The sequence below is a fragment of the Colobus angolensis genome, unplaced genomic scaffold (genome assembly GCF_000951035.1).
Source record: "Colobus angolensis palliatus isolate OR3802 unplaced genomic scaffold, Cang.pa_1.0 Scaffold2, whole genome shotgun sequence".
Lineage (NCBI taxonomy): Eukaryota > Metazoa > Chordata > Mammalia > Primates > Cercopithecidae > Colobus > Colobus angolensis.
In genome coordinates this window covers 16,648,225-16,663,404 of record NW_012115154.1, presented here as the reverse complement: position 1 = coordinate 16,663,404, position 15,180 = coordinate 16,648,225, and the positions used below count along the sequence as shown (strand labels likewise).

The 15,180-nt window shown below is 43.6% G+C and overlaps 1 protein-coding gene across 2 annotated transcripts in view; it reads right to left on the bottom strand.

Moving 5' to 3' along the window:
• Positions 1 to 15,180, bottom strand: part of CNTNAP2 (contactin associated protein-like 2) — a 2,310,676-nt gene that overhangs the window by 40,163 nt on the left and 2,255,333 nt on the right. For both annotated transcript variants that reach the window (XM_011941411.1, XM_011941412.1), the window contains one exon: positions 7,667 to 7,906. In XM_011941411.1, the coding sequence (XP_011796801.1) occupies positions 7,667 to 7,906 (240 nt within the window). The remainder of the gene's footprint in view (positions 1 to 7,666; positions 7,907 to 15,180) is intronic.

The window sequence follows — 15,180 nt, the reverse complement described above, 5'->3', positions numbered from 1 at the left end:
ATTATGTGTCTTGGAGTTGCTCTTCTCGAGGAGTATCTTTGTGGTGTTCTCTGTATTTCCTGAATTTGAATGTTGGCCTGCCTTACTAGGTTGGGGAAGTTCTCCTGGATGATATCCTGCAGAGTGCTTTCCAACTTGGTTCCATTTTCCCCGTCACTTTCAGGCACACCAATCAGACATAGATTTGGTCTTTTCACATAATCCCATGTTTCTTGGAGGCTTTGTTCATTTATTTTTACTCTTTTTTTCTCTGCACTTCTCCCTTCATTTCATTCATTTGATCTTCAATCGCTGATACTCTTTCTTCCAGATGATTGAGTCAGTTACTGAAGCTTGTGCATTTGTCACGTAGTTCTCGTGTTATGGTTTTCATCTCTATCAGTTCTTTTAAAGACTTCTCGACATTGGTTATGCTAGTTAGCCATTCATCAAATCTTTTTTCAAAAGTTTCTTTGCGCTGGTTACATAGTTCCTCCTTTAGGTTTGAGAAGTTTGATCGACTGAAGCCTTCTTCTCTCGACTCATCAAAGTCATTCTCTGTCCAGCTTTGTTCCGTTGCTGGTGATGAGCTGCGTTCCTTTGGAGGGGGAGATGCGCTCTGATTTTTTGAATTTCCAGCTTTTCCGCACTGCTTTTTCCCCATCTTTGTGGTTTTTATCTGCCTTTGGTCTTTGATGATGCTGACGTACCAATGGGGTTTTGGTGTGGGTGTTCTTTCTCTTTGTTAGTTTTCCTTCTAACAATCAGGACCCTCAGCTGTAGGTCTGTTGGAGTTTGCTTGAGGTCCACTCCAGACCCTGGTTTGCCTGGTTATCAGTAGCAGAGGCTGCAGAAGATAGAATATTGCTGAACAGCGAGTGTTGCTGTCTGATTCTTGCTCTGGAAGCTTCGTCTCAGGGGTGTACTCTGCCGTGTGAGGTGTCAGTCTGCACCTAGTAGGGGATGTCTCCCAGTTAGGCTACTCAGAGGTCAGGGACCCACTTGAGCAGGCAGTCTGTCCGTTCTCAGATCTCAACCTCCATGCTGGGAGATCCACTGCTCTCTTCAAAGCTGTCAGACAGGGGCATTTACCTCTGCTGAGGTTTCTGCTGCTTTTTGCCAACTGAGTAATTCTATTGCCTGTCAAGGCACTAACCAGAAGCCTGTTCTCTCTTTATTATAAGGTGAAATACAGTCATGAGAGAGGTGTTAAAGGCATGCCAGAACCAAATAGACTTTCTCTTTTACAAAATCATAAGGGTTGAAAGACAAATGAACAGGAAATGACTTGCTTTGTATGTTACATGAGGCCATGTCTCTTTGCTCCCATAATCGTGACCCCCTAGCTACATGTTGCACTGCCCCAGAAGAGACTACAAATGACATCTGTTGTAGTTGTGCAGTGTACAACCTGACCAACCATAAATGTCCCTCATTTTAGAAAACACTGATTGATAGAGCCCAAAGGGCATTGGAGAGGTAATAAATAGCTCAGTCAGTAGTGTTACAGAAGAGAAAAAGAATCTTATTACATAGAGCCAGCATACCTTAGAACCTATTTTCTGTTTTTATCATTTAATATGATCTCAGACAGTAGAAAGACACATACGGGAGCAGAAAGATCACAAGACCTATGGGTAGATGTCTTCAATTCTAATTTCCATTCTAACACCAAGTTCCTACAAAACAAACATCCTGGTATAGGTATGAATTGACTAGCCCTGGTTGATCACCAAGATCCCTTTAAGGCCATATGATTCCTTACTCTTCACAGCAAGGCACCTGCTATATTTTCAGAAAAGCACAGCCCTCATTTTAAAGCAGCATCTTTTTCTATCTTTCAAAGTAGGTTAGCAGCCAATTCAAAACACTGAGCAATAATTTGACATCTTCCTCAAATTGAGGTTCCTTCCTGGCATGCAGCCCCTTCCATAAGGAGGTGCTTTCACTGGAACCACTGAGTCCTGCCTCACACCACAAATGTGTTGTTCATTTTTTTGTTTCAAGTCTGCTTTTCCAGTTGCAAATAAGCAGATCAGTTCTCCTGAGATTTAGGTAAAAACGTCTCCTCTATCTAGGTGAGCTTCCTTATAAAATGGCCAGAGAGCCCTGTCTCTTTGTAAGCTTGATGGTACAGCCTTTCTATTTCTGATTCTACCACCTAAAGGCTTCACTGTTTCTCTTAAACCATGTTTTGGGCAGTATTTGGGTATTACCGTTTTTTCTTTTGGTAACCTTATTTACCAAAGGGACCCTTTTATTTGGTGAGTGATTCTCAACCTTGGTCACATACTGGACACTCCTGGGGAGGGGGGTTTACAGGTTTACATCACATACACCCATGTCCCCCCCATCTCCCCAAGGGTCTGATTTGGTCTGTCAGGGGTTTAGGACTAGATATTGGGATTTTTTTTTTTTTAAAAATAATCATTCAGATGGCATCCTTTCCCTTTCACTCTCCCAAAGGAAAAGAAGAGTGATCATCAGTGGCAAAAGGCAACTGCCGAGAAAGCACCACCAAGAGCCAGCTTCGTGCTCAGGAGTGAATGCTGAGCCTCCTCCTTGTGGTTTCCGGTGCTCCACAAGTTCAGAGCAACCTCCCTGGTAAGAAACTGTAGAAGTGGTGCATGGAAGTGTTACCAGAAAGGGTTCCTGATCCAGACCCCCAGAGAGGGTTCTTGGATCTTACACAAGATCCAAGAATTTAGGGTGCATCCGTAAAGTGAAAGCAAGTTTGTTAGTGTACTAGTCTGTTTTCACCTGCTGATAAAGACATACCTGAGACTGGGTAATTTATACAGGAAAGAGGCTTAATGGACTCACAGTTCCACGTGGCTGGGGGAGCCTCACAATCATGGCAGAAGGCAAGGAGGAGCAAGTCACATCTTACATGGATGGCAGCACGCAAAGAGCTTGTGCAGGGAAACTCCCCTTTATAAAACCATCAGATCTTGTGAGACTTATTCACCATCATGACAACAGCATGGAAAGACCTGCCCCCATGATTCAATCACCTCCCACCAGGTCCCTCCCAAAACAGTGGGAATTCAAGATGAGACTGGGGTGGAGACACGGTCAAATTGTATCAATTAGGAAAGTAAAGGAATAAAAGAATAGCTGCTTCATAAAGCAGCCCCAAGGGCTGCTGGTTGCCCATTTTTATGGTTATTTCTTGATTATATGGTTATTTCTTGATTATATGCTAAACAAGGGGTGGATTATTCATGCCTCCCCTTTTTAGGCCCTATAGGGTAACTTCCTGACATTGCTGTGGCATTTATAAACAGTCATGGTGCTGGCAGGAGTGTAGCAGTGAGGCTGACCAGAAGTCAGTTTTATCAGCAAAGTCTCTATGAGCTGTATCTTGTGCCAATTGCCTATTTCATCCCGTGACCAAATGCCCTAACCTCCTGGGAATGCAGCCCAGTAGGTCTCAGCTTTATTTTACCCAGCCCCTATTAGAGATGGAGTTGCTCTGGTTCAGACACCTCTGACAGAAGTATAGTCTTAATCAGGATTTTAAAAAGCTCCCCAGGTAGTTCTAAAGTGCTTCCAAGATTGAGAAGCACTACACACGATTAGAGCTTTTAAATTGCAGTGGTAAGTCACCTGGGAACCATGCTAAAAAACACAAATGCTGATTCAGACAGTATGGGGTGGGGGCCTGAGAGTCTGCATTTCTAAAAAGCTTTCAGGAGACCCAGTGCTGCTTGTCGAGGACCAAACTTCCAAGGTACTGGATGAGATAATCTACTTCCACATGTCCTCTAGTCAAGCCACGACTCACGAGCTCTCACGTTATTTTCTTCCTGTCCTAACCCTACACAGACTGAAGTACCTCATGTTATTTACAGGTAGGAAGGCATTTTTGTGTATACACTGTTTTGTTTTTAAATATCTGATAGCAACGAATCTTATTCTAGTCAAACATGAAATATTACCGGAAAAGTACAAAACCCCAAAGTCCAAATTTGGAATGATGACCTCAGGCTTACAAAACCAGAGTGCAATTGTTGATGTGGAGGATGCACTTAGAACCTGAGTTGGTATGGAACTTAAACTGAAGCCACTGAGAATTCAGTAGGTGCAGAAAGAAGCCTTCTGGGTGCTTCCTTTATCTGACAAAAAGCAGAGATTTCTGGAAAAATGAGGCTGCCGTACTTCCCTCTTACAGGTGGCTTTTACTCCCAGGAAGAAGATCAAGAAACCTACCGTAAGTCTTCTCTCCAGGGAAGTTTTATGGCCATAAGCGATGCAGAGATCACTCAGGCCTGTATGAACAAGCACCATCACAAACTCTTCATCTCTCATTTGTTCTTCTAGAAACCCGTGTATTCTTCCTATAGAGGCCTTTTCCCCACTAAGCTGGGCATATAAGTTTCTAGCTTTAGCTACTCACTGAGTTTCTTCTTTTTGAAGCTCCTATATGCATATAAATAATCTGTCTTTTATCAGTTTGATTTGCAGGCCCCCAGGTACTGAACTGAACAGGACAGAGGAAAACTTTTTCCTCCCTGACACTGAGCAACTGGAGGCTGCTGTTAAGTAACCTTCCCTCATTTCTACATCTGTCCTCTGTCCCTCCTCCTAGCCCCTCAACCCACATTGTGTCTCATGTTCCTATTCACCTAAAAGAAAAAAGGAAAATCAAACAATATTATTTAAATAAACCTCTGCCTTATAGTTTGTAAACTGTTTTCTGTCGTTTTTTGTTTTGTTTTGTTTTGAGACAGAGTCTTGCTCTGTCACTCAGGCTGGAGTGCAGTGGCACCATCTCAGCTCAGTGTAACCTCTGCTTCCCAGGTTCAAGCAATTATCCTGCCTCAGACACCTGAGTAGCTGGGATTACAGGCATGTGCCACTGCACCCAGCTAATTTTTGTATTTTTAGTCGAGACAGGATTTCACCATGTTGGTCAGGCTGGTCTCGAACTCCTGACCTCGTGATCTGCCCACCTCAAAATGCCAGCATTACAGATGTGAGCCACTGAACCCGGTCAACTGTTTTCTGTCCTTGTAACTGGTGTAATGACAATTGGATTAACACTTCACCTGCTGGACACTGGGTAAGAACTCTCCAAGTATAAGTGGAAATTTTTCTGCAAATGGATCTCATGTTACCATAGCACAGGCCTACTGTAATACCAGAGTTACAGAATTTGGACTTGAACATCAAATACTAACAGATATGTTCCCTGTATACATTTTCATAAATCAATCAAAAGAATCCTGTAATCCCAGCACTTTGGGAGGCCAAGGCAGGTGGATCACCTGAGGTTAGGAGTTCAAGACCAGTCTGTCCAACACGGTGAAATCCTGCCTCTACAAAAATACAAAAATTAACTGGGCATGACGGCGGGTGCCTGCAATCCCAGCTACTCAGAAGGCTGAGGCACAATTGCTTGAACCCGGGAGGAGGAGGTTGCAGTGAGCTGAAATGGCGCCATTGTACTCCACCCTGGGCAACTGGGCAAGACTCTTTTTTTTTTTTTTTTTTTTTGAGACAAAAGAAAAAACTGTCACCCACAAAGCATGATTTTTTAAAAATAAAGGAACTAAAACTCTTAACAAAATAGATAAGATCTTATCTCAGGCCAGGCGCGGTGGCTCAAGCCTGTAATCCCAGCACTTTGGGAGGCCGAGGCGGGCGGATCACGAGGTCAGGAGATCGAGACCATCCTGGCTAACACGGTGAAACCCCGTCTCTACTAAAAACACAAAAATTAGTCGGGCGTGGTGGCGGGCACCTGCAATCCCAGCTACTCAGAAGGCTGAGGCACAATTGCTTGAACCCGGGAGGCGGAGCTTGCAGTGAGCCGAGATCCGGCCACTGCACTCCAGCCTGGGTGACAGAGCGAGACTCCGTCTCAAAAAAAAAAAAAAAAAAAAAAAGATCTTATCTCACAGATCTTAACAAACAAGTTTCTAATTAAGTAATAATACATAGGAACTCATATTGGCCCAAGGTAGGATCTAGAGGTTTTAGAAACTAGTCTCTCAGCCCTGACTTAGACCACAGGTGCTCACAGCCTCAGGTTGGTCCCTTTGACAGCGGAAGGACTCCTGCATTGCAAAGATCATTCATGGTATTTGTCTACTTGGGCATTCGGAGGAATTTATTTGAGAGATCTCTGTTCCTCTGTGGCCCTGACATATCTTTTCTCCTCTTGTATTTTCACTCTTACTTTTCTTCTTTCAGCATTAGGAACGCTTTCCTTTGTTCAGGCCAGCCCATGAGGAAAAGCCAGCCTGCTGTGTCATCTTAACAACATTCATAAAAGGGAATTCTTCATACGTGCCCTTGGCACACAGCACCCCGCGTCAGTTCTAGGAATCCATGTGTGAGGAACAAAGAGGATTGTTTTGTCTGTAAATGGGCTATTCTGACAACAGGGCAATTCTGGCTTCTCTCTAAGTTTCACAAAGCTTTGCAGCACAACCCTGGCAAGGAATCACAATGACAATAGCTGATCTGCAGCCACACACACCATGTGCGGAGCGGGAACATGATTAAAGCAATCAAATGCACAAGGTTTAGAGAATGAACTGTTACAAGTTTGTAGGGGGAGATGATTTGGAAGTCTTTCCTCAACGTTCAAGCATTATAGCAAAATGTATCTAATATAATAATCATCATTATTAATATTATTGTAGCTAAACTTTAACACTTGCTACATGCTTGTGATTAAACACGTCAGATTTAAACACATCACTTTAAATAGAATTCCACGAGTTAGGTCTTATCTCCATTTAGGAAATGGGGAAACTGAGGAATGAGGTTATGAAAACTGCCCAAGGTTAATCTGCTGGTGAGAGGCAGGGATGGTGCTGGAATCCAGGCCTCCTAGCCGTTGCTTCCTGCCTCATCTTCTTCCTGTTTTTAGCATCAGCAACATCACATGTTGCCTGGAGACCCACTGAATGCTGGATTTGGAGGTCACTTAGAGGTTACACTCCCCTCCCCTTCTACACCGTATGGGTGAAAAAGCAGAGACTTGGACAGGTCACTTGAGTTGCCCAAGGCCAATTTAGGTGGAGCTAGGAGTATGACCTAAGTCTCCTGAGATATGGCTTAATAGGCTGTCTGCCACCCGGGGTTATGGGTATACTCTTTCATCCAATTAATTTTTCAGCCAACAGTTACATCCTTTCATTTGAGCCCTGTGCTTTCAAATTACATGTCTTATCACTCAAAGAAGTGGGACTAAATCCACAGAGTTTTGCAAGCTTAAAGGCACCTCTTAAAGATCTGGAAGCCTACAGTACAGTATTATTCATGTCAATACAGAGCCAAGATATGGATCTCTATATTGCTTTAGGTAAATCTCTTCTTAAATTAAAACACAGACTATGTTACAGCAAGTCATTGAGAGTCATAAGAGGCAAAAGTGAGAAAGTGAATTGATCAAATCACCCACAGTCACGGCACAGACATCAGTTTAGGCAAGTCATCATTTAACCTAATTGAAGAGTTAATAGTTCCTACATTCTTCAACTTATTTATTTCTGGCCCCGAGTACTTCAGATGTGCTGCCCTGAGAACTCCATACTCACAACATTCCTTTGACCTTTCTTAATCCTCCAATGACATTACCAGTGAGGTTCTGTTATTAAATCCATTCCATAGTCCCAAGAGACCGAGGTTTAAAGAAATGAAGCAATGTGCCCGAGATTGCTGGAGACTTTACCTGAATCCAAGTGATCCAGGTGCCAGGGGTCGGTGGCAGACGACATGGGGGAGAGGGTCAGCGGCGAGGCTCCGCAGTTGGACTCCACCAGCTCGCCCTGGATGTGGACGTGAGCCGAGGCGTTTGTCTGCCTCAAGGCAGCCTTGAGAGGGGCGATCTGGTTGAACTGGACTCTGGAGAGGCAACCAGTGAATCCTGGGGTATTGTATTTGTGAATCTCTTGGTCAATTTTCCCTGTTTCTAAAAGAAAAAAAGAAATGAAAATGTAATGCGACTGACCATAGTCCAGCTGTACAACATACCTGTCTTTGAATGCTTGTGTCCAAATCTTACATTTAGGTTTCAGTTTAAGATGTTACATTGTTTTAGGTGAAATATTAATGAGTCAATAAGACTTAGGGCTGCAGACTTGACTTTAAAGGAACCTTGTGTTAACAGAGAATATGGTAGGGTGAAAATAAGACTATATGCGATAAAATACATTTCTCAGTACCTTCTGGCTACTTCAGATGCTGCTGAAGCTCACCACAGTGACTTGGTTCTGATTGATTTTTCTCATCTTTTCTGATGCTTCCCTGACCCTCTTAACAAATTGAGTAAAACAGCCCTGCTCTGCCCTCCTAGCAAACTATGGTTCTGTTTTGTATCTCTTACTTATTCTTCAGAAATCTTAAAACAAAACAAAAATGAACAAGAATTCCAGTAGCCTGTACGTGAACATCTCCTTTCTTCAAAATCCAATCCCCTTGGAATTCTGAGATTTACGGAATCCCTGCTAGAGTCTGATGGAGGTTTTGGCAGTCAGGAAACTTTCCCAACCCAATCACAAACGTACACATGCCTTGATGAATGTCACCATCTCCCCCCAACCTGTAGGCTCAACATCTTCCCAAACTAACTCAGCTCTGATGAGACTGAGTAGAGGCATTTCCAAGGTACTGAGTGCAATGTACCCACACATTGTTATACCAGTTGAATCAATGTCTTTTAGCCCCTCTGTCCCAAGTTTTAGCATCTAACAGAAACAAATGTTGAAAGGGTCCTTAAATGCTTAAGAGCCCTTAGCTAGTGGGCCAGGTGGACTGACCTCAGATCCTTTTAACCGCTACTGGGAACTGTGTGAAGAAGATAATTCCAACGGCAGTGTTGCAATTGTTCTGAGCAAGTGCTGCGTTAACCCCTCATGTCCCTTTCGACTCCCTGGGCTCACAGGAAGATTCTTCTGCCCCAGGGCTGAGGCAGGATGCTGCAGGGGACGTGGATAAAGTACCTTGTTCTTCTCCAGCATCTTTGTACACTTGCTTGCCGTTTGCTGAAGCTGTTCTGTTATCTATCGTGAACCAGTGTTCATTTTATCTCCTCTGTTAGAGATCTGGGTAGAAAACTTCTGACTCTGGCTCCATGTCATATTGTCCCTGACAGTTTTCACAACTTTGAGGAGGGCAGGTTGCCCTATGACACCACAGAAAATCAATCGTTTCAAAGCCGTATCTATCTGCGGGGTCCCAATTTAACATGGAGTCCACACTTCTTAAAGAGCTGTCTTCCCCTTGGTATCTCCTTCTGAGGTGGCCTCCAGGGAGGGAGCCTGTGGCATGGGGTTCCGATGGTGGAGCAGGGAGAGATCATGGGTGGCAGCAGAGGCGTCCAGGCCCAGGCCTGTGGGGCTGTGAGCACTGGCAGAAGCGTCCACTGAGCAGCAGAAGCTGGAGCTGGATGGCAGGAATGAGCCCTGGCAAATGACCTGCTGTCACGTTTCCATTCTCTTTGGGGCTCTTTCACTCTCTTTAGCTTTTCTCCTTTCTGGGCCTTCTCCCTTTTGGGGAAAATTCCCAGTGTTTCAACTGTTGTTTCTTCCCTATAAGGGAGCAGGGTCACCAAAAGGAGGATTCTGATGCCCTGGAGGGCAGAACCAGTATTTCCAAAACTGGAGTGTGTTCCACATCTAGTTGATGTGCCCGTTTCCTAGAGACCCTTGGCTGGGACCAATTCCCCTGGCGGGGCCAAAGTGCAGTAGATGCTCTGGAGTTTGCAGGACCTGATGGTTCCAACTCAGGGCTATGTGATAAGAATAATATTGATACAATGGTAGAGAAAAGTGGCAGAGAAAATCTAGGCAGAAAGGGGTGGGTCCCTGTCAAACCCTCACCCTCAAGCCAGAAACTGCAGCCCAAAGTGAGAACTTACATCGCTGTTTTCTGGCTCAAATGCTGCCTTTTCCAAAACCACCCATGGCCCTGCCCCACTGAATCTTGTGCCTATAAAAACCCCATACTCAGCTGGCAGAGAGAAGAGAAGCAGCTGGACGTTGGCAACTATGGTTGGACGTTGGCGACTATGGTTGGACGTTGGAGAGAAGGAGCTTGACTTCAGAAGGACAACTTGACATGTAACATCAGAGAAAAATCTAGCCAGAGATGGCTGGATTTCAGGAGAAGATTACCTTCCCTCTCCATCCCCTTTTCAACTTCCCTTCCTGCTGACAGCCACTTTCATTGGCAATAAAATCCCCCACATTTATCATCCTTCAATTTGTTTGTGTGACGTCATTTCTCCTGGATGCAGGACAAGAGCTTGGGCGCTGCCAGTGTGGATACAAAAGGCTGTTACACTTGCCGTTTGTCCTCACTGGCAGAAGGCAGCTGCCTCACGTGAAAAGGCAGAGGGACCACTGAGCTAACACTTAGGCCGTCTGGGGACAGCAGAGCTAAAAGCACTGTAACATGCCCTCTGGGGCTTCTGGGGTTGCAGGCACCACCCCTAGATGTTGCCACGGAGCCTACAGAGTTCATTCCTGTTGACGCTCAAAAGCGCTCAGCCTGGCTCCTGCACACACTCGCCCATGTGCTTCCCCCCAAAAGGGGTGGAGCACAGTGGGGCCAAGTGAGTGGAGTTTGCTCCTGGCAGTGCCTAAGTGGCTGGCTGGTTCCAGCATTCGTGTACTCCAGTTCCTGCCTCATTCGCATGCATGCTTCCTCCCATGAGGGGTTGAAAGCTGTGGGCTGGGTAATTGAGGGCACCCCTGTTGCAAGTCCCGCAAAGGGGTCAGGGAAATATCCTGCTTCAATATTAGGGCACAGACCAAGGGCAGTACATGTGTGTGTGGGGGCACTGTGCTTAGTACTTACCATGCAGTATCCCATTAAGTCTCCTGGCACCCCTCTGAGCTAAATAGGATTGTCTCCCAAGTGACAGATGAGGAAACCGAGGCTTAGAGAAGTTAAGGCTTTGCCAGTGAATAAACATTTATGTTTCATATAAAAAAGCAGAACTCAAATATTTTGCATTAGTCTCAATTTCTCTTTGAAAAATAGACCATATTATGTTTTATATTCATATAGAGTTTTGCTATTTCTAGTCAGGAATCCCATAGAAATGATAGAGTGAGGGTTTTAGAAAAAAGGTAAATGGTTGTTAAAACTGCTTTGAGATTGTGTTTCATTAGAGGTTGAGCCAACAATTTGATTTTCAAAAATGTGGTGAACTGATGTCAACTATTCATTAGCATCATTTAAAGCACCAGAAAGTTACAGAAATGCCTGTCTGGAATAAGATTCCATATTTCTTAAGAACATCTATAAATGATAGTATAGCCATCACTTTTTTGAATTTATTACAAGTAAATTATGTTACTCTATAATTGATTAGACTGGTCTCTACTGAAATCAAATATTAAATTATCATTTACTGTAAGAAACAATGTTCTGCCTGGAGGTATCTTGGGTAAGGTGTTATTTGTGGGGGGAACTTGCTTTAAAAATTCAAATTTTAGAAATGCTGTACAATCACTTTAATATTAGATTCTCAAGTGGCAATCAGTACTTTAATGTCTTATATGCATAATGATATGGGTTATAGAAAATAGCCCACTTAAAACACTGACACAATTCCGGGTAACACATTAAAATGAAATGCTCATGACAGTCCTTTTAAGGAAATGCAGCAACTCCATCTGCGATGCATTAGCACGCTTTCCCGCTCCTTGCTCAGTTACTGAATGCCAAGTGAGAGGCAGGAGTGTTGTGAGAAATGAAAGAGAAAAGGGCACCTGAGCAGGAAACACAGGGAGAATAAAGCCAGTTCCACGGAGGACAGAGCTGTGCTTGGGGCCTTGTGTACAACTGGACAAGCTTGAGCTCCTTTTCAGCAACTGGACAAGCATTTATTTACTTGGACAGGGATTTATTTATTTATTTATGAGACAGGTTCTTGCTCTGTCATCCAGGCTGGAGTACAAGGCACAATCTCGGCTCACTGCAGCCTCGATCTCCTGGGCTCAAGTGATCCTCCCACCTCAAGCCTCTTGTGTAGCTGGAACCATACTCATGTGCTACCATGCCGGACTAATTTTTTTTAGTATTTTTTGTAGAGGCGGGGTTTTGTCATGTTACCCAAGTTGGTCCCAAACTCCTAGGCTCAAGTGATCCACCCACCTCGGCCTCCCACAGTGCTGGGATTACAGGCATGAGCCACTGTGCCCAGTCTGGATAAGCATTTAGATGTGACTTATCGAAGGAGATTTCTTATTTTCCTTTGAGATTATTCAAATGCACCTGTGTCTTCTTCTTGTGTATTCCATGGGATCTATTCACCAGATGATTTTTGTTAGGTTTTTATATCTTTTAGTTTTCTATCAATATTCCCTTTTGGGGAGGGGGATGTGATATTATGAGATACAAAGAATCACTGTCAAGTTCATTTTCTACTTTTTATGAAACAGGCAAAAGATTTTAGGGCATCAATAAGACTTACTTTAAGACTCTTGATAAGTATCTACTGTGTGCTCCCCACTGTGCTAGGGATGGTGAAAGTCACCCCTTCATAGAATCTGCAGGGTCAACACAAATGGCCAAACCTGGTTCTAGCCCTAACACAGCACACAGTCGCTCTGCCGAGACCGTACTACAGCTGGCCCCAAAGCACTGCCCACCGTTCTGCTCTTTCCTTCTGTTCTGGGGTGAAGTATGTTGACTGCTGGCCCTGGGGTTCTTCAGGTAATTCACAGACTGGGAGCTAAATAACATCCAATCTTACTCCTTCCCCAATTCCCTTTCAATTCCTCAGAGTCTCAGGCTGGCTCAGTGTGGGGCTGGACTATCTTTATCATGGTGTCAACACTTGCTATTTTCCCTTTTTAACAAAGAGAGGTCAGACCTCAGGCCTGGATGCTTTGGTGCGCAACAGTGCTGAATTTCATTATATTGTTATATTATGCATTTTTAGCACCACTGTGTCGTAAGAGCAAGCGATACTGGCATTTCATTTCATGGTAGTATTGCAAAATTTCTCTTTAACATAAACTTTTTAACATAAATGTATTTAAGTAAAAATGGTGAGTCTGTTTAAAGGAAAATAAGTAAACCGTAAAGGAGGCCACTAGAAATGGTAAAAATGTCATCAGAAATGACAAAAATTGTGACTTTGGCCCTCAAATGACTCTTGTTTGGGGAACACTGTCGTGGATAGAGGAGTTTGATGCCTCTCTAAGCCCCTGGATGTTCTCAAGTGTAATCCACCCTCTCCCCTCACACTTAGTACCAGTCACTATCCATCACTTTAGAACACCAGAGAGCCCCGCTCAGTAGGGCTTCCTCCTGGCTTCTGCTCCCGGCTCTACCTAACTGGACCAGGTGTGTTCCTAACTGGACCAGGTGTGTTCCCGCTCTCTTCGGATGGGCCAGAGGCCTGTTGTGCCTTTCCTAGAATTAAAGTTTTCTTGACAACTGGGACTAAATGTCACTTCTCTTTGCGTTCCTCAAAAATAATGCCTTGCACAAAGTAATCACCAGTGACTGTAGGAATGAATATACAGATGCTTTTCAACTTATAATGGGGTTACCTTCCCATATACCCCTCGTAAGGTGAAAATATTGTAAATAAAAAATGCATTAAATACACATAACCTACTGAACATCATAGCATAGCCCAGCCTACCTTAAACATATTCAGAACACTTACATTAGTCTACAGTTGAGTAAAGTCATCTAACACAACACCTATTTTATAATAAAATGTTGAAAGTAGAAAACAGAATGGTTGTAGAGGTATTCAAAGTATGGTTTCTGCTGAATGCATCTCACTTTTAAACCATGGTAAAGTTGAAAACTTGTAAGTGGAACCATAAGTCAGGGGCTGTCCGTGACTGAAACCATCTATTCAACAGTCTGTCATTCGTAGTTTGGTTGTGTGGGATGGGACCAAGTACTATGGAAATTAGAACAATCATAGTTAGCTGTAGTCGAAGTTTGTTTTTCAGCTTCATAGGGTAAACAGGTACAGAACGTAACCAGAAAAGAGGAGGGGGAGGTATTCAGCATATTCAGGAATTCAGCAGCGTGTTCAGAACCAGTAGATCGTTATATGTTATTTCTAGCAGTATTATTACCTGAAAATCTGTCTCATTAAAAATGGACTTGTCTTTCAAAACACTGTTGTATTGCTCTAAAACTGACACCCAGAGGAACTGATAAATTTCTCTCCTATGAAGGAAGGCAGGACTTAATCCTGAACACCCATTGCTACATAAACCGAGTACAAGCCGCTGGCATAGCCAGTTCCAGTGGGAGGAGGAGATTACCATGGATTTCCTGTGCATCACTCTTGGATAACTCGAAACAGGTTTGAAACATTTAAGGCAAAATAAGGCCTCCACAGGCCTGATGCATAGAACAGTGGTTCGACGGCACCTCGTGGAATAAGTAGAAAGTCAGTTTGAAATCACTGCCTGGGTGAAGTTTTAAATACTCCTTGCAAAATCAGACTGAAGTACAATAGGTGAGTGGTCACCTGATGTACACTTGAAAACACGGCCAGGCGCTGCCGGGCCAGCACCTGAAGCTCCCAGTGGCTCCCAGGGTCAGGGCTGGGCATCTGGGCCTCTTGGAGATAGGGTAGAATTTGCATTGATCAGGTAGGATTCCGTTTTTCCATTCTAGTCCCATTTGGACATAGTTGAATGAATGGGAGTCTAAATGGTTAGTGGAATAAATCAAAGGGAAGGAACCATAACAACAACAGCAACAAAAAGCCAAGAGCATTCATCTAAAAAAAGCAACATAAAATCTGATAAGCCTCATTCCTCAGTTTGAACGCGATCAAATGGTAAACGTCAGGCAGGGCACGGAAATGTTAGCATCTAGGTTCCCCGTCAGCTCCTGCTCTAACAGACTGCAGTTTTTGTTCAGAGATGTCTTGCCAATCAGCTGCCTTTCCAAAGATGCACAGCCAGAATTAAATCTATATCCATAATTGATGTATATGATTAGGTACTATGACATTTTATTCATCCCTTAAATAAAGACATGAATGAAATTTCATTGTATTTATTAGATGCTTTTATCTCTTATGAAGAAATATGCAGGATTAAAATATGCAGGTGTAATTTAAATAGTTCTTGACCTATGAAATGCACTAACTCAATTATGCAGAGGCAGAATGCTGGGAGAAGCAGAATCATTTTTCCTTCTACTGTCTCTATCACATTTTGAATTTTAATTATTTTTAGAGACAGGGTC